This window comes from Typopeltis vanoorti, chromosome 19, assembly GCF_054136105.1.
Source record: "Typopeltis vanoorti isolate ZY-2024b chromosome 19, IOZ_Tvanoo_1.0, whole genome shotgun sequence".
NCBI lineage: Eukaryota > Metazoa > Arthropoda > Arachnida > Uropygi > Thelyphonidae > Typopeltis > Typopeltis vanoorti.
The window spans coordinates 103,926,131-103,946,905 of NC_143567.1; the positions used below are offsets into that span (position 1 = coordinate 103,926,131).

At 34.5% G+C, this 20,775-nt stretch overlaps 1 protein-coding gene across 1 annotated transcript in view; it reads right to left on the minus strand.

Moving 5' to 3' along the window:
- LOC150096411 (actin-binding protein WASF3-like) overlaps positions 1-19,595 on the minus strand; it is a 196,536-nt gene extending 176,941 nt beyond the window's left edge. The window contains exons 1-2 of the mRNA XM_090409338.1: positions 19,304-19,595; positions 553-869 (exon numbers count right to left, since the gene is read on the minus strand). Of these exons, the coding sequence (XP_090265464.1) occupies positions 553-841 (289 nt within the window). The 5' untranslated portion in view covers positions 842-869; positions 19,304-19,595. The remainder of the gene's footprint in view (positions 1-552; positions 870-19,303) is intronic.
- Positions 19,596-20,775: the final 1,180 nt, after the last annotated feature.

The following is a 20,775-nucleotide window of genomic DNA, read 5'->3' on the forward strand; positions in this document are numbered from 1 at the left end:
TTAATGTCAGTTAATTATTATTCCTAGATTTGTATGTTTCCTCCTCTATCTAAACAACATGAATCATAAAGTTAATATTTCAAAGTTCAATTCAATTTAAACATATAGATCTGAGAGTTGGGTTAGAAACAAACCTAACTATCTAAGAATACATAAGCAGAGGTAATTTAAGATATCACTTAAACAGAATAGAAAAAATGAAAGATCAGCAAAAGATGTATTTGAAGTAAAATTGGCAGAAAAGAGAAAAAAAAGAAGATGACCAAGACATAATAAATCGATAGATATAGTAATAGTACTTCAAAATTAAAAAAAAAAAAAGTAAGTGCTAAATCAGAGAACGTGACATAAAGCAGGATTGTAAGAAATTTGTTGGCAGCAATTATTAAGTTGGACTAGCATTAATATCTAGTTAAGAAATACCAAAAATGATAATGATAATGATGTTTAATTTTTTTTTTAAATAAAATTTTAAAACACTCAGATCATTTTGTTTTTCATTCTGTATAATGAAGAATAATAAAACAAAACATCAATCAGTAACTTTTGTACCTTCTTCTTCATTTGAATCCAATCGTGTCACATTTATTGCAAGACGTTCTATTCTCCCTTGCAAAGAATTGGTTCGCTCTGAAATGAATGTTGCTTCCTTAAACAAAGTCGAAAATATATCCTCGGCATGCTTAGAAAGGGATGAAAGCTGGCGGATGATATTAGCCAACGTACCATTGTTCACATACTCTAATTCATTTGGCAATTCAACAGCAAACTTATTAAAACTCAGAGGCTGAGTGATTCGACATACGTGAACTGGCTCGATTACCCGATGTAACAAAGGCATTGTACCAGTTTAGTATCAAAAAGGAGTCCTAGTGAAAAGGAAACAAAATTTACAATTCAAAGAAAAGTGGAAAATCAAATTTCACAAAACCATTTATATTTGAATGCATAAAATTGTATATATAAACATACTTGAAGCAATTATACTGCTTCTAATTTAAAGAAGCAGTAAAAAATACTGTCTGTTTATTTATTTTTGGAATTTTGAAATGGAAATAGGCAAGAGTAATTTAAATCTTTACATAATGTTCATTCAACATTAATGAGTGAAATAATTTATTATCATGCATATATTAGATACAACATTAAAAAAAAAAAAAAACTCTAACATCAAATAAACATAAATGTATTTAAGAAGAGAACAGTAGTGTTCTGCATTGAATAGGCACTTTATTTTATTATTATTTATTTTTTAATGTGATTCCTGCCCAGAAAACATTTTTGTAAAAATACACATTAGTATTATGGGTAGACTAGGGATTTTTTTTCCCTTCTATATTTATTAATTATATACAGTTATATATATTTTTTACACTTTATTTTTTAATCAATCTTCAACACATGCTCTAGAGACCAAAATGTGGTGGTCTTACACCGAATGATGAAATTCATCTCCGACCTAAAGACAATCCCAAACATCTATCCCCATGGTGGGATTCAAAACTGTAGTTAGTTGGACAGCAGATACACTAACCTCTGAGCCAACCATGTCAGTATAAGGAAGAAAATACATATAAAGAAATGAGTGATGAGTCATACTAGCTCTACACATTTTCAATTATATTACTGACACTTTCATTGTTTCAGATGACTGATATAACAATTTTTCAAAAGAGGTTGAATAACTGGATGATCAACTGATATTTGCACTTTTATAGGCTAAAGATAGAGACATCACTCATGGACTTAATTATAGAAATAGTATAAGATTATTGTGGGAATGGAGAGAAATCGATTTCTCTCTGTAGATAGCATCAAGAATTTGTAAGGATGGAGATCTTAGTGAATCCACAAATGTGAGAACAGTATTCTAAGGTTGCATTCTAAAAATGATAGCATTATTATAATGAGACTTTCAAAATCCATAAGTATGCCTTTAATTGATTCACTGTTTCAGCATTCACCATACTGTCAAGCAATACATTTTGCTTAGCAATTCACACTATGCAAAAGATTATGCTGAGCATGCACAAATGATGTTCTATGTCAAACATCTCTGTAGTTTTGTAAAATAAAGAAAATGAGTGATTTCATTATATTTTTTTTACTGTAATTTATTAGCTTTCAATTTCAGGAATACAAAATACAACTGATTTGTGGTAACTAAATGTGAGACAGAACTGTGATTGCAAATTACGTAATCTCTGTTAGCAAACTGCATCTATAGAAGTACTTCTCGTTGGTATTTATAGTGAGTGCAACCTTCTCTGTTAGAAAATCAACAGGAGCTGCAAACTAAGATCAGAGATATCAACATTGAAGTTGGCATCATTGGTATATGATGATAATTTTTCTTCAAAAGTGCAGCACAGTCACAAGGCAGAAGAATGAAGTGAATGAAATTATGTCTTCAATCAACTGGTTTGGAGAAATGTATATAATGATGTTTGAGAACAGTTTGTCCATTAGATAAAAAACATTGGCAGCACAAATATCTCCCCTCGGCCTGACATCTATAGACATTTCTGTTGTTTGACAGTAAAAATTATTAAGATGGAGAATAATAACATGTGCATTACTGTTCTTGTTTTGTGTATTGCAACTCCACCAGCTCAATGACAATCTTGCTTTATTTGCATGACGCCATAACATGATAACTATCATGATAACAACATCCATGAGATCTTTTAAATGAGTTAGAAGACCATGATAATTAAGAGAAAGAAAGGATAAGTCTTTTCTGTCTTTGACAAACTTGAGTAAAGTAACTTGTACAATTTTCAATGGATTACTCACTTACTTTTCAAACTCCTTTTGGAGAGGCATCATCGATTGTGCATTTCTCCATCTGTGGTGAAAGGTCTTGTCACTAGTAGAAGATACTATATAGAGTTATTCAGTTACTCTGGACAAGGAAACATAAACCAATGACTGCTCGTGGTTCTCTTCATATTCATACAAAACAAAATCGAAAGTTCCTCCTTGAAATTTATGAATGAGTATGGTGCAAGCTAGAATTAGAGAGAAGTGATTCCATTTAACTGACATAATTTTCTTGTTATTCAAAAGCACACCGGTAATGCAGTGTCTGACTGGAATAAGGACATCACCAACATTATGTGATTGGTTTAGAAGCATTTAAATGAGCCTTGTTGCCTTTCAGTGCCAGTTTTTACTATGGCAAAAACTGGTACTGGAATCTGAAATTATGGCACTGGCCTCTAAAATGATGTTTTAATTTTTGTTCACAGTTTCAAAACTTCATATTTTCTTACTCAGAATAATGAAAGAAAACTATTATGCTTGAAAATTTTCAAAATGGTACAATTTTCACAAAATGAGATGATGCCAATATAAGGTGTCACAGCCAACTGCGTAATAAGACAACATAATTACTATAATCACCTGATTTTAACACACACATGCTGTGCGAGTTTACTCCATGTCAAAAAATTAGTACAACTAAAGATGTTTAACATCGAACTTCTTTTGCATGTGTTGGCATACACATATTTTTCTCTTTATATTTCCTTCATGACTTCTTTGAATGGTAGCACTGTTTCTCTGAGTTGGAACAAGAGCTAGAAATAAGGAATTATTTCCATTTATTGCTTGGGGAGCATTCAGAACAGACTGCTAAAATGTAGTGTACTTTTTTCGTTTTGATCTTTAGCACTTGTGCTCATGCAACATCAAAAATAATTCAATGGAACACTCCCTTGATTAACTAACATATTAAGCTATATAGTAAGTTACCTCTTTTTATGCTCCATTGTGTCTGAAATATTAGTCGGGAGCAAAATTGATTTGTATTTTTGCTTTTAATTTTGTTGAGATATTTGTAGTAATTGTGTTATAATTATTATGTGTAAAACTTCATCATCAATTTCCTGATATGTACCAAGAAAAAGGGTGTTCACGTTACTATGACAGCACTACATGATAAAGTTGACATTATTATTAATCTCCTATCAACAATTTTCCTCCAATCAATCTATTACTTGTAAGCACTCCAATAATGTCATATCTAACATTCCTTGTTTCTAAGGCACTTCTGACCGAATCAATACACCTAGACCTTGGTCTTCCTCTAGGTCTTTTTCCTGCCATCTTGGCATCAAACACCTGTTTTGCTACCTTTCTTCACCCATTTTATTTAAGTGTCCATACAACCTTAGATTAGCTCTGCTGACACATTCTTGAATGCTAATAATGTCAAGTTCCTTTCTAGTATCTTATTTTTAATATGATTCTGCCATTGATGTTGTCAGTTCAAGCCTGTAATTTTTCTAAGAACATTCATATGTGTGGCCTCTAATCTTTTATCAAATGCTTTATTTCTAATCTCAGATCCATAACTTAAAACTGGTTTGAACACTGTCTTGTATACTTCTAGATTGGTGTTTTGTCTAATTTCTCTCTTATTCCATATAAATTTATTCAGCTGGCCATCCATCATACCAGTTTTGCTTATTCTGTTGTCTATTTCCAGAATTTAACCTGCCATCGTCACTAAAAACTGTGCCTAAATAGCTGAAATATTTTACTTGTTCTATAGCAGGGGTTCCCAACCTTTTTGTTTACTAGAGCACATTCTAAAATACCGGTAGGGCGACAGGCACCATCTATTTTTTCAAGCAAATGTTTTGAATTCTTTTGTTAAATGAATACATACAAAGTTTACATTATAATCAAATGTTTTATTATTTAAAAGTTTACATTATATAAAATTTTAAATATATATATGTAAGTTAGTGTGATCTTTGGCATTGCATTTCATTGGCCAGTGCTTCATAATTAGGAGAATATGATGATATTCCAGCTCTTAAACTGGAATTTCAAATTCGCATCGACTTTACATTGTATGTGTTTAATACTCATCATGTGTCATTAACGCATGCATCTTATAGCATGCCATGAATTGTTGCGTGATTATTTCAAACTATATGGCACATACAAATTGGTTGATGGGCGCCATGGTGCCCGTGGGCATAGGGTTGGGAACCCCTGTTCTATAGGATCTTATTTCAGAATGCAGCTGAAGTTTTCAGTGTTCCTGCCTATTTCATATTTATGGTATATTTTCATATACCATAAATATATGATATTTTTATTGTTAATTTTCATGCCAAATTTGTTTCAGCTGTTATTCAATTTAGTTAGAGAATCCTGGAGTAATACATGTGCTTAGGAGTACAACATCATCTGCATAAAGCAAAGAGTTAAGTTTGACATCTACACAATTCTAATATCAAGCATCTAATAATGCCACTTTCTTTCATAATGTGATCCATACAGATGATGAATAAGAGTGGAGATAATGTGCATCCTTGTCTTACCCCTGATTTTACATCAAACCATCTTCCTGTATTTCCTTCAATTCTCACTGCTGACCACAGATTAAATATAGGCTATGTATTGCTCTGTATAATTTGCCATTCACCCCATATAATTGTAGTATTTTGAAAAACGTTTCTCTGGGTACCTTGTCATATGCCTTTTCCAGATCTACAAAACTTGTAGATCTGGAAAACAGAACCTTGCAATATTCCCATGATTTCTCAACTTAACTGTCTTAAAGTGAAAATCTGATCTTGACAACTGCTATTTGGCCTGAACCCCAGCTTGTTCTTCTCCAAGTTTCTCTTAAACAATTTTTCTCAACCTCTTTTCAAGTAGAGGAATTTCTCTACTAAGTGTTGCAGTAAGATTCATGCAAGTCATAATAGAAAAATTCCTCTAATTCTCACATTCAGTTTTATTCCCTTTTTTTAATAGATGGGTACTATGAGAGCTCTACTCCAATCATTGGGAATTCGATCTTCTGACTTTCTTGGTATCTTTAATTTATAGTATAACCAAGTGAAAAAACTTTCAACTTCATGATGGTGATGCCAAAATCCTACAGGAAGACTTAAATACTCTTGTAGTATAGCATAGGCAAAGTTGCCTATAAATAAATAAAGATAAATAAAAAATTACAATATACAGGCAGTCCCCAGGTTACAGATAAGATACGTTCCTGAGAACATTTTTAGGTTGGATTTGTATGTAATTCAGATCCCTGATGAATAGTGCATATACAATAATAATAACAACAATATCATACTATAATAGCTCATCATCATCATCAAATTCCTGCCATGTACCCTCAAGGGGTGTACAAGATATGACAGTACTACATGAAAAAATTACATCTTTACTAACTTCCTATCTACAATTTTCCTCCAAATCAGTCTGTTACTTGTCAAGACTCCAACATTATCAGATCTTATATTTCTATCGTCTAAGGCACTTTGTACCGTATCAATCCACCTATATCTTGGTCTTCCTCTGGGTCGTTTTCCTGCCAACCTGGCAGAGAACACTTGTTTTGCTAATCTTTGCTCTCCCATTCTATTTAAGTGACCATACCATCTGAGATTAGCTCTGCTAACGCATTCCTGGATGCTGACAATGTCAAGTTCTTTCCTAATATCCTCATTTTTAATATGATATTGCCATTGATGCCATCTGTTCACGCCTCTAATCTTTCTCAGGACTCTCATATCTGCGGTCTCTAGTCTTTGGTCAAGAGTTTTACTTCTGACCCAGCTCTCAGATCCATAAGTTAAAATTGGTTTGAACACAGTCTTGTATACAGCTAATTTAGTGTTCCGACTAATTTCTTTCTTATTCCATATGAATTTATTCAATTAACTTCCCACGATACCAGCTTTGCTGATTCTGCTGTCTATTTCTATATTTAGTTTACCATCATCAGTAAAAATTGTGCCTAAGTAGCTGAAATGTTTTACTTGTTCCACAGGTTCTCCATTCACAACACAGTTGACATTTTCAATGATTCTGCCTATTTTCATTGTCTTTGTCTTTTTATTGCTGACCTTCATACCATATCTATTACAACAGCTATTCAATTTAGTCAGAGAATCTTGCAGACTTGTAGCAGATTTATTTAGAAGTATAACATCATCCGCATAAAGCAAAGAGCTGACATTAACATCTCCAATTTTGATATCAGGTTTAATACCACATTCCTTCATAATGTGATCCATATAGATAATGAATAACAGAGGGGATAATGTACATCCTTGTCTCACACCAGATTTAACATTAAACCATCTTCCTGTACTTCCTTCAATTCTAACTGCTGACTCACAACTCAAATAAAGACTAAGTATTGCTTGATATAATGCCCCATTGACACCATATAACTGCGGCGTATTGAATAGCTTCTCTCTTGGCACCTTGTCATATGCCTTTTCCAAATCGACAAAACTTAAATACAGATCTTTGTTATATTCCCATGCTTTCTCGACTATTTGTCGTAAAGTGAAGATCTGATCCTGACAGCCTCTATTTGGCCTGAATCCAGCTTGTTCTTCACCAAGCTTTTCTTCCACAATTCTTCTCAACCGTTTCTCAAGTATACTTGCATAGATCTTGCCAGGAACACTCAGTAGGGAAATACCTCTGTAATTCTCACATTCAGTTGTAATTCCCTTTTTATATATGGGTACTATGAGAGCTCTACTCCAATCATCGGGAATTCGTCCCTCTGTCCAGGCTTTCTGAACTATGCAGTGCAGCCATTGTAAGACTCTTATACCACCATACTTCAGCATTTCTGGTCAAATATCATCTACTCCTGTTGCCTTTCCACATTTCAAGCCTTTGATGGCTTTTTCTACTTCAAGTATGGATATGTATTCCTGACTGCATGCCTGGTCAGTGTTTTTTATCACTGTGCTGTCATCACTGCTTGTTTCATTTAGCAGTTTTTCAAAGTAATTACTCCATACTTCAAGGATATCTTTTTCTCCTGTTTTCATTTCACCTTTATCATCTCTAATTCCTTTTACAGCACTCTTTCCTCCATTCCTAAGCTTCTTCAAGAACCTCCAGAATATTTTGCCACCTTCTTGATATTTATTTTCTATATTCTTGCCAAAGTCCTCCCATGACTTTTGTTTAGCTAGTTTTACACACAGTTTAGCTTTCTTACATTTGTCTCTGTATTCTGTAAGAGTAAAAGCTGACTTATTTGCCAGGAACTTTTGATATGCTTTCTTCTTTTCCTTCACTGCCTCTTTAACTTCCTGTGTCCACCAGGGAGTTCTGATTTTTTTATCTTTGCACACAACCTCACCACATGCCTCTCTGGCAGAATCAATCAATGTTTCCTTCAGAGTTTGCCACTGAATCTCCAAGGTTTGATTCCTGTTCTCAAACTCTTTCATTTTCTTTTCAATAATATTTCTGTATTTTAGTCTACAGTTTACATCTGAGAGCTGCTGAACTTTTATTCGCTTTAAAACTTTCTTACATGTTATTCTTTTCAATATGAAATTCAATTTTATCCTGCTCAAGACTAAATAGTGATCACTTCCAATTTCAAATCCTCTGTACACTCTGGTGTCCTGCACCAGGAACATGAGACTTTTCTTATTCCTAGCCTCTTCTCTCCATGTGAATTTGTGCACATTTTTATGTTGGAACATGGTGTTAGTAATAACCAGTCCATGTCCTGAGCAGAAATCCAACAGATATTTGCCATTATTATTAGCTTTGCTCTTTTCTCCAAATTTTCCCAATATATTTTTGTATGTCTCACAATCATTTCCTACTCTGCTATTTAGATCCCCAAGAAGGACCAACTTTTCCTTTTTCATTGTGTCAGATGCTTTCTCTAAAGCATTAAAAAATTCCTCCACTTCTACCTTAGTAAAACCTTCTGTGGGACTATAGGCACAAATAAGTCCAGTTCCCCATTCTGATATTTGCCCACATCACTCTACTTGAGACTGCCTGCTATTCAAGAAGATTAGCCTCGTATTTAGTGTTGAATACAATGGCTACTTCTTCTTTTCCTTGATTGACATTGGCTGAATATAACATTTTGTATTTATTGCTCAGAAAGATCTCACTAGTTTTTGTCTTTTTTGTTTCAGTCACCCCTATTATGTCGATCTGGTACTTATCTAATTCCTCAGCTAGCTCCATTTCTTTGCCATTCAGGCTTCTTACGTTGATAGTACCGATCTTTAACTCTGGTGATGTTGAGTTGGGGTTTGTTTTCAGATTTGTTCCAGTAGCTGACTTTTTGCTGTTCGCCCTGGTTCCTTGGCGAAAACAACGGGGGCCTTGTTTAACCGGGCGACGCCCCAGCCAGCATGAAATTTTGACAGATGCATTGCGCAGTTATTTCAGTGAAAATATTGGAATATTTTGCGGCACACAGTTTGGGAACTACTGATTTAATTATTAATTATCCTTATCGGGAGCCGTTTGTAAGTACGAAACGGCGTAAGTCAGATCGTCCATAACCCAGGGACTGCCTATATATATAAAATGGATTAAAATGACAAAAAAAAAAAAAAAAAAAATCCTTCACAGAGAACCCACAATAGTCCACCCATGGTGCAAAATGTACTATAGGTTTAAATTAATCTTTCATGGAACGGAACCATATTTAAACTAAAAAAATACTGCTTTGCTGACAGTTTAAAGTGGCAAAGAATAAGGTGATGCACTTTGGGAAGAGGAAAACGCAAGCTGTGTACTATATTCATGGAAATGAACTACAGAAAACTGAATACAGATCAGGACACCTATATTCCATGGCAATGAAGAAGTGATGCAGTTGCATGTGAAGGTAAGAACTGGACATTAAGTCAGAAGCCCCCAATCAGTTCTCTGCATTCCTGAAAGCTGATTTGGACTCTCCTCCCAGTTATTTGGCTTTGACCCTTAAGTGACCCCATGGAGATATCTGTATAATAACAACGATAGTATATCAGCCTAATTAGACTGTGTTAATAGCTTTTTTTGTAAATTTGCACTAATGAAATAATTACTAATTAGAAATTTTCATACTAAGTGATATTAATTTATACATTTTTGCAGATTTTTATTAATATGAATTAATAAAAATGTTCCCAATAATAATTTTTTTTGTGCAATTTCACTTACAAAAATAAGCTATGAACACATCACCTAACACTGGACATAAAGTCAGCTTCGTTACATTTAAGCATGGCTTCGCTTGATGAGTCCCTGGAGTCTAATAATAATAATCTTTTCTAAATGATATGGTAATTTATTCAGCAGAATTCTCATCTAGAATAGACATCAGACACTTTTGACATATATATTCAAATTATGAATGCTAATATAAGAAAGGAAGGCCTGTGTAGCTCAGTAGAAGTGATGCTTGAATCCTCTGCACTAGGCTGCCTTAAGGTAGATTTAAATTCAAGTCTAGTTGCTGCCTGGAGGAACTTTTTCTAAGCCTACCTATCTCCGAGTTAATTGATCTCTGGCATGAGCAAGTGAGTTTTTTCTCCTGGAACCTCAGGTTTATCATCCTGTAAAGTCAAGAAAATCAACCGTAAAATCCACATTATTTCAGACAGCAACATATCCTGTTAGGGTTAAGTACCAAGAGATGGCAGCACTTGTTTGCCCATCAACACCACAATTCGCTAATGATGCAAGGTAATCATGCTGACATGTAGTACTTGCAAAATGATTTGAATTAGCTGGAATTGAGGGAGCAAATCCAGTTAACAAAGAGAGTTAAGAATAAATCCTCTTTATAAGGCTTTGATAGGACCTCATCTAGATAACTGCACTGATCAGGTCACCTGGTTTCCAAGGTGATGCAGATACAGTGGAGAGGTGAAAAATCAGCATCAAAATGATGAAGATAAAGAAAATAGGCAGAAACATTAAAAACATCAACTATATCCTGAATGAAGAACCTATAGAACAATTTGAAAATTAGCAAAGCTGATACAGAAGTCAATTGAATAAATTTATATGGAATAAGAGAGAAATTAGTCAAAACAGTAAATTAGCTGTACACAGGACAGTGTTCGAACAATTTTAACTTATGGATCTGAGAGTTGAATTAAAAATAAAACACTTGATCCAAGACTGGAGACCTCAGATATGAGAGTTCTGAGAAAGATTAGTTGGGTGAACAGATGGCATCAATGCCGATATCATATTAAAATGGGGATATTAAAACACATTCCTGAATGGGTTAGCAGAGCTAATCTCAGGTGGTATGGCCACTTAAATTTACAGAATGGAAAAGGTTAGCAAAACAAATGTTCTTTGTAAGAATGGCAGGGAAAAAAATGAGAGAAAGACCAAGATTTAGGTGAACTGATACAGTAAAAAGGGCCTCAGAAGACGGAATTATAAGATCTTATAATAATAGATTAATTTGGAGGAAAATTGTCGATAGGAAGTTAGTAATGATGTAATTTTTTCATGTTGTACTATCATAATATTCTGTATACCCCACTGAGGGTATATATCAGGAATTTGATGATAGAATTGTAAACATGCTGTAATGGCTGTCAGTTCGTTAATAAGTGTAAATTTATGGACTTTGGCATAATGAGATATCCAATGACATATTATATTGGCAGGACTATGTTAGAAGAAATGGACCAGGCTAGATATCATGGCATTTTAGTAGATAGGAAGTTGAAGTTCATGGGTCATATCATGTGAATATAACTCATAACTGCAATGATGAAACAAACATTGACATGTAAGAATAAGGAAACATTTTGCCTCTTTACAAGGCTCTGATATGGCCTCATCTGGATAACTGTGCACAGATCAGGTCTCCTGGTTTCCAAGGTGATGATGCAGATACAGTGGGGAGGGTGAAAAAGAGTGTTTAACATGATATTGGAATATGGAATGTAGATTATAAGGAGAAATTGACAATTTGTGGACTACAGACAGGAGAAAGAGGGGTGATATGATAGACACCTAGAAACTTCCAAAAGGATCATACAGAATACCAGTAGATGGAATTTATTTTATGGAGTGAGAAGAGGAAAAGAGGGCATCCATGGAAATTGATAATGAATGCAGTCAATAAAGAGGTGAGAGCTAGATTTTCTCTCATAGAGCAGTTGACTAGAATAGCTGCTTGCCTTTGGAAGTTGAGTGCAAATAGTGTCAGAAGACAAAGAATTCGAGAGAAGGTATGATGATGTGATGCGAGTGTAGCCTCCCTCAATGAGTCTTTGACTCCCTGGAGGGCTCTTGTAATAACAACAATAATGTTTCTTTTCTAAATAACTTAGGGAATTGAAACAATGTAGATCCGAATATAAATTAAATTATACTTTAATAGATATTTCTGATATTTTGGCAATGTCACATTGCCATTTTCTAAAGGAACTTACAAAAAGGCAGGTGCACACAGGCAATAACAATACAGTAACTGAGAATGAAGATATGAAGCTATCGTTCTCCTAGAAGTCCTGATGGTGCCCTCTGGCGGGCTAAGTAGGCGTTCTTGGCCGTTGGGCTGAAGGTCTGCTGATGTATGCCTCCCAAATTTGGGGCAGTCGCATACAACCAAATTTGTTGAGGTTTGGAGAGTTTCTTATGGCAGAGGCTGATTCCATAAATAATCTTTCGAATTTATATTTGCTCCGGTGTATTATTGTTGCTTTCTTCCACCATATTCTGTGGCGAGTATCCAGAGCATGGTCTGCAAGACCAGAATGGCTATACTTGTAAAACCAGATGTAGTCCTTGTGTTCAGAAATTCTGATATTCGCTGTCCTGCCTGTTTGGCCAAAGTACGACAGTTTACAACTGCAAGGGACCTGGTATACACTAGGTAGGTCTAGGGGAAGTGGTTGGTCTTTGGTAGAGCAGATAAGGGATGCCAATTTTCTGTAAGGCCTGTAACAGGAGGTGAGGTCATGTTTTTTTAGAATTTTGGTGATTTTTTCTGAGGTGCCTCGGATGTAGGGAATGGTGATGGATTTAGAGTAATCTTTTTTGTGGAGGGGGAGCTGTGGTTTGTAGGTTTTAATATTTTTTGGATATTTGGGGGGGGGGGGAGCCATTGGCTGAGAAAGTGTTGAGGATGTGATTTAGTTCAGTGTTAAGGGCTATGTCGTTAGAACAGATTTGTTTAGCCCTGTTGTATAGCATTTTTACCACTCCATATTGTTGTGAGGGGGGGGGGGGGATTGTTGGTGGATGTATCTGCCTGTATGGGTGGGTTTTCTGTAAACTGAGAAAACCAAAGTTCCATCAGGCTGGCGGGTGACTAGTGTGTCTAGGAAAGGGAGGCAGTTGTTTTCTTCTTTTTCCAGGGTGAACTTGATTCTGGCGTGTTGGTTGTTTAAGTGTGTAAGGAAGGAGAGGAGTGTTTCAGAGCCATGTGGCCAAATAGCGAACACATCATCAACGTAGTGAAGCCATATGGTTGGTTTTTGTGGGGCAGAGGCTAAGGCTTTTTCCTCAAAGGTCTCCATAAAGAAATTGGCCAAGGGTGGGGAGAGTGGTGAGCCCATGGCTGTCCCCTCTATTTGTTTGTAGAATTTTCCCTGCCAAACGAAATAGCCCGAGTTCATTGTGAACTGAAATAGGGCTGAGATATCGGGGGAAATGTCTATGAGAATCAACAACAATAATGATAAATCAATTTAACACAATAAGTAAGTAATTCACCTATGTAAGGTTGTTCATAACAAAATTATGAATAAAGCACTAAAAGACAAGAGAACAGTAATGAATAGCCTTGCAAAAATATAGATGAAAGTACTGTACACCCACAGATGCGAGACCCTTCGACACTTCTGTGCATGTCAGAAGGAGAATCCATTTCGATATCAGAGTAATCAATGCATTTAGTGGAATGAGTGTTTATCATTAAATTTAAGTTTATTATTATTTATTATTTAAGCGCCTCTGTAGCGCAATTGGAAGAATGACGGTACATTACGCCCCTTGATTGGAATAGGCCTAAGTTCGATCGCGACGGGAGGAATCTTTATCTGGACGATTTGAATCGAAGGTGAGTTAGCTGATCTCATATGGAGGTAGCAGGGTTTTTTCCTCCTGGAAACTCAGGTTTTTCATCCCACATACAGACAAATCGGCCTTTCAGAACATACACAATTTACAGATAAAAAAAAAAAAAAAAATACTAGTTGTGGTGGAGGTGGGCGTTAGATGGCGTTGATGGAGATGATTCGTAGTAGAGGTTCGGTGTAGTGGTTGAGACAGTTGTAGGTGTCCTCCCGCGATGAGTCTTCAGACTCCTTGAAGGTATCAGGAATAATATTTATGCATAATAATAATAATAATAATTATTATTATTATGCATCGAAAAAGTAGCTTTTCTTTTACGAAAATTCTAGTTCTTAAAGTGATAACTAATTTGCTTGTACAACAGTTGGAAAATTTCTGTATAAAGCACGTGATTTCGCATGTTGGTAACGAATTTGTACATTTTTTATTTCTTGCTTCCCTTCAGCATGAATTGACTATTCTTAACAGATTGACAGGCTCAGTTCTATGACATGTGGGTGTACAATAGCACTTTATAAAGCTTTCTTATATTTTTCTCTGCATTTCTAAGAGAATAAGCTGACTCACTTACCAGGAACTTTCAATATGCTTTCTTTTTTTCCTTGACTGCCTCTAACTTCCTGATTCCACCATGCAGTTCTGATTTTTCTATCCTTACAAACAACCTGACCACATGCCTCTCTGGCTAAATCAATCAATAACTTATGTGCAAATAATAGTTTGAAAAACTTATCTTTATCCTTTTTGATATCTGCATAAACCAAGATTGTTATGCAGATATATTGCATTATTTTTCTTTCACTTTCGGTTGTTTACTGATGTTGATTCACTGGTTGCTATTTTTTCTATTGTCAGTATTTGTTTTTGACTTCCTCCTGCTAATATTTGTGTTGAGCTATTGATGTCAATGGTATTTATTTACTTGGACATCTTTTTTCTTTGGCTAGTTCCACTCTGCATTCTCTTGACATATTACCTGTCTCAGCACAAAACAAGTATCTTAAAGTGTTTGTTAAGTTGGTTGTCATTTCTATATTTTATAAATGGATATGGTATTATGGGCAATATTTGTTCCTGTGTTTGCTTTGTATTATTATATTTATTTGCTAATGTTGTTTTAGTTAAAAATTGAAAAATGTGCCATATTATTTTTGTTGTGTGTAATTTTTTTGTCATTTATATTTTTAAGCAGGATATTGTTTTCTTATCTGTATCACATTTTTTATATCCATAGTCCAATGGCACATGAATGACATCCCTTCTGGTGACATCAACTGCATGATGCACATGTACATCATGTGAGTTTCTTGATTTGTGAGTTATCAAGGGAGCAGTACCTTTTGTAAAGTTGCACCTAGATGAACAACAAATCTCACAAATAATCACAAGCAATCTATACAACATGTTTATACATAAGTTTTGTATGGCTCAGAATGTTGAAATGTGGAAAACAGGAAAAGAGAAACTTAGCCATGCAGATGAAATGTCTGAGAACAATAAATAGAACCTACTGGCCAGAAAAAAAAAAAAAAAAAATGAAAATATAAGTTCATAGCTAAATTACCACATCGGCATTAACAAATAATGCCTCCAGTGGTCTGGGCACATCCCATGAATTAACCCAGAAAGGCAACCACACATGATCCATCCCATCAGACTGATAATCATGGAAACCCTACTCTAAAGACCAAACATGAGCCTTTTTCAAGCCACCAATAAGCAGAGTACTGGTCTCACATTGGACAATGAAATTCATCTCCCATCTAAAGACAATTACAAACATACTCGTGGTGGAATTTGAACCGACAGCCTGTTGGCTGGAGAGCACATTATCCACTCAGCCAACCACAGAGGCAGATATAATCTAATTCTGGTTGTGAAGGAATTTTGTGGCACTCTTGTAACTATATCAGCTAGTATAATGGTTGCTTCTTTGAAGGGTTTTTCATTTGCCCTTCTCACACAAATGGTCTTCTTTAATGTGATGACCAATGGCTGTATAAATTTCAATATATGTTGATATCCTACATTGTAAAAAAAAAAAAAAAAGTAAAACCTAAATTTATTTCTAAATTGATTCGATTTGTCTTTTTAATATAAAACACTGATTTGTTTCTTATAGGAAGAAATTATCTAAAGAAATTAAGAAATTATCTGAAAGATACCCACAATGAGTTTTTGATGTGGAGGGCAGGCAAAAAAAATGTTAATTCTGTATCCTTACATTCCTCTACTATGCCATTAATGAAAATTTCATTAAATGTTATGCCTAAGATTATTATTATTATTATTCCTGACACCTCCAAGGAGTCCGAAGACTCATCGCGGGAGGATACCTACAACTGTCTCAACCACTACACTGAACCTCTACTACGAATCATCTCCATTAACGCCATCTACCGCACACCACAACTAGTATTTTTTGTCTGTAAATTGTGTGTGTTCTGAAGGGCCGATTTGTCTGTATAATATTATGGATATCATTCATCTTGCTTGTATTTAAACATTGTCTAATGAAGAAATTCTGTAGGTTCTGCATGGCATAATAATAATAAGTAACTAAACTTGCTAGCACAACTGCATTGCCATTAATTGCCAGATCAGTGTTATCATTACTGTTGTTTAAAGAAAACATTCTGAATGCTATCTGATAAACTTATTACTACGCTGAAAGTTTATTTTTCACTTGGTTAGAGTATAATAAATTTAGTTTAATCCTTTATCCAAGTGAGCAAACAAAGTTTGCGCCTGAAAGTATCTTCAGGACTGGGGGTAAGGTGGTACAACACCAGGGCAAGTCATTGCAAAGGTGGAGCAAGCTACTAACACTCCTGTCTCAGTATCTCCTATAATGCAAAACATAATGCAAAACACATCTCCTTGCGGATATGTCTAAATGCATTAAGGGAAGGGCCACTACCCAGACTAGTTTCGACCTTTATTGAGGTCTCTTCAGTGGGAGCCAGGCCCAAGTTGAGATACCAGGCAGAAGCATTAGCAGGTCATCTCTACCTATAAGAGTTGCCAAATGGTGTGCCACCCTTTTTTAATAAATTACTCTGGATTTAGAGAAAGATGTTAAAAGTTTATTTTTCACTTGATTAGAGTTAATAAATTTAGTTTAATCCTTTATCCAAGTGTGAGCAAACAAAGTTTGCGCCTGAAAGTATCTTCAGGACTGGGGGTAAGGTGGTACAACACCAGGGCAAGTCGTTGCAAAGGTGGAGCAACCTACTAACACTCCTGTCTCAGTATCTGCTAATGCTTCTGCCTGGTATCTCAACTTGGGCAAGGCTCCCACTGAAGAGACCTCAATAAAGGTTGAAACTAGTCTGGGTAGTGGCCCTTCCCTTAATGCATAACATTAGACATATCCGCAAGGAGATATGTTTTGCATTATAAGAGATACTGAGACAGGAGTGTTAGTATCTTGCTCCACCTTTGCAACGACTTGCCCTGGTGTTGTACCACCTTACCCCCAGTCCTGAAGATACTTTCAGGCGCAAACTTTGTTTGCTCACACTTGGATAAAGGATTAAACTAAATTTATTATTACTATGCTGTCAACAGAATTCTCACTAAATAACCTTTATGTACTGGATGTAATCAAACATACATGCATTTAGACATCGAAATGAAGAAATCCTATAATTTCGGTATGGCTTAATGAAAAATATCTAAACTTGCCTATATAACAATACAATTGTTTCTGATGATTAATGGCACTAGTGTTAAATTATATGAATGTACTCTATTTTTGAGCTTGCATGTCTTCTAAACTGAATGGAAATCAGACCAGAACAATGTCATTCATGAACTTTATTAGCTGAAAGTTCTTCTCATTGTGAAGTTTCTTACACTGAAATAGATATTAAGAACTGTTGGTAATATTCTAATTGTTCAATCATTCAGCTTTGCACATTCTATATGAAAGTATCGCATTCAGTTATGTGTTTTCTTGGTAAACAGTGTTATTTTGTAATTAAGTGAAGCCTTACTGCTTGATACTGTTATGAAAGTAGGAACAGTTTCACATTAGCCAGCAAAGATTGGTAGAGCCTCTGATATTAATGGCTCTCACAAAAAGTTAAGCAAGTTTGTTCGATGCTATTGGCACACTCTCCCTAGATGGGTCTTTGAATTCCCTGGAGGTGTCACATAATAATAATAATAATAATAACAATATCTCGTTCATCCATAAAATGTGGATTATTTATCTTCTAAGTCATTATCTCTTATTTAACCTCAAGATGTAACTTTTACTATAACTGCAAGTCCCTTCTTTCTAACACATTAATTTTTTTTTTAATTTGACAGGTTGATCAAATTTCATAAAATAATTTGTCTTGAAATAAAAAGTGTGAAGAATACATAAATATAATTTCCGTTGATCCCAACTTTCTCAAATCGGAGCAATAAAACAGCATGCAATAATTACAGTAATATAATCGGCTAATAAATAAAATATAAACATTTCTTTTAAACTGCTGTATTATGTATTCATATACATATATATAAAGATGTATAAGAATATTTTAGATTGTCCTCTGTAAAGTAATTCCTTTAGAATATTATACAGTTTTCAAAAGAGAATTACCACATCCCATCACATATAATCATATGTACATACAATTAAAATAAAATAAAATAATTAAAATGATCAGTAAAAGTTGTTATCCAGGAGAATGTGATGTTTTTGATTCGTTTGGTAAAACTTAATAAATCAAAATTCATGATAAAAATTAAATTCGACAAATCAAATATCAGATCTGGCTTGATCCAAGCATAAAATAGTAAATACATACTTCGGTTCTTGTACTGCAGCACTAAACTACAAAATACTCGAACTCTTTATTCAGCTACGTTCATGGACTGCTTCAAACTGTTTACTGCATAGTCCAACAGACTGGGCTTGGCTAGTTAAAATTGTCAACTCCACTGCACCCGGTCCATGTGTTGACTAGAGCCCTTACTAGATAGATAACAGCTGTTGGGTGAAATGACATTCTCATTTGAATTGTATGGGAAATTAAAATGTTGAGATACCACCATCAAGATGATGCTACTTCAAACATCAGGAACTCAAATGAAAAACGAAATTAAAATTTATCAATACAGTATAAAACAAATAGTTATCATTTCCAATTCAAGGAATCACTTGAAATTATTCGCATAAACTCACACATTCTAGTTAGGTATTTAACTCTGATTAAATATTAAAATTATTTTTGTATTTATATCGGACAAAACAAAACAAATTAGGAAACGCTTTCTACTAGATAAGGCACGTTTCTCAGCTCCACTTCTCTGAATAATCCCAATATTTACAGCAGTGCACTTAAGAGAAATGTGGAGCACTTTTCAACAGCTACACAAACAATTTGCAAATAATGCACTCTCATTTGTGTTAATCTCTAAAAAACGCTCCAGTTGTACTTACTGATCTATTATGATTTTTACATTAACACTCTTCCTCAAATCCAAAAACTGTAATCGTCCATCGGTCCAGCAGGTCATACGACGCCTCTTCCACCAACATTTGCTATACGACCGATGACAGTTCCGCTTTAGCTTTGTCGCACCAAATTACCGTAGAAAATATAAAAAAATTCGTTTAGGAATGATGATACACCCTGAGTCATACTTGGTGATTCACTGAAATGAAGCATGCCGAAATGAGAAAAAAGTGTAATGAGCAAAATAAATCTTTTCACAAATAGAAATTACTAACAACGCACACACTTCGATCACAACATACAACCTTCCCGACAGACATAACCCAACTGAAATAAAATGGCGTTCATTGTAAACTATGATACTCTCGGCAGCAGGCGCAAACCATGTTTTATCATCATCTGTTTTGGTTCAGGGGTATAATTTTTTTCTCCCTCCGGAATAGTTTAGTGCACTCATCTTTTCATTCTCCTTCCTGTTATTACTCTGATAGCGGGTTATTTTTTCGTGTATAGAATGCAAATAAATTAAAATAAACGTTATTGTGAGCTTGCTTTTCTAACTATTAATAGATCGCAGAGAGAGAGTGTGTGTGTGTGTATGTTTTAATCCGTTGATTTTTTCCCTCCTTTTTAAAAAGAGTATTGCAGAGTGCACTTTTATTTTAAAATGCAACTAACAGATTAAAAAAAAAAGAACAGCCACTGGTTTCTGTTAAGTCGATTTTTCTAACATGAGATTTCATTGTACAAGCAAATAAATCCAAAGGATCACTTTGCATTTTAATTAATTTTTAGATTATAATTTAAAAAAAATAATAATTTTTTATTTTAAAAAAATCGGCAAGAATTTACAAACTACCAGATGTTTCTAGACTATACCAAATCTAGAGTATAGAAAATCAACATTTTTAATATAATATTCATACATTTTGGAAAATTATGGAGACAACTACCGTGTTTGAGTAAAACTTTAGTTTAATGTAAACCAAAATCCACACTCTTGTGATCAAACATGGTAGTTGTCTCCATAATTTTCCAAAATGTATTCTGATCACCGTGTAAACCTCGAAGAAAGGATAATATAATATTAAAGTGTTGATTTGCTATTGTATATGTTCAGATATTTATTATATTATATTATATTATTTATTTTATATTATATTTATTATTGTTACTATATATATATGTTTATCTATTTATCTTAGAAAAATACTCTTTGGTAGCCAACATGGGTTTGTTAAATGAAGATCGTGTTTTAGCAACCTGCTTTGCTTACTACTTATTATAATAAGGTGACAAATACATTGGCTAAGGGTGATGTATACGCAGTGGTATATTTAGATTTCGCAAAGGCCTTTGGTAAATTGTCATGTAACAAGCTGCTAATTAAATTTGAACGGATGAGGCTAAACTGTAGATTAGTTAGCTGGATTGGAGATTGTTAGGTATCAGCGAG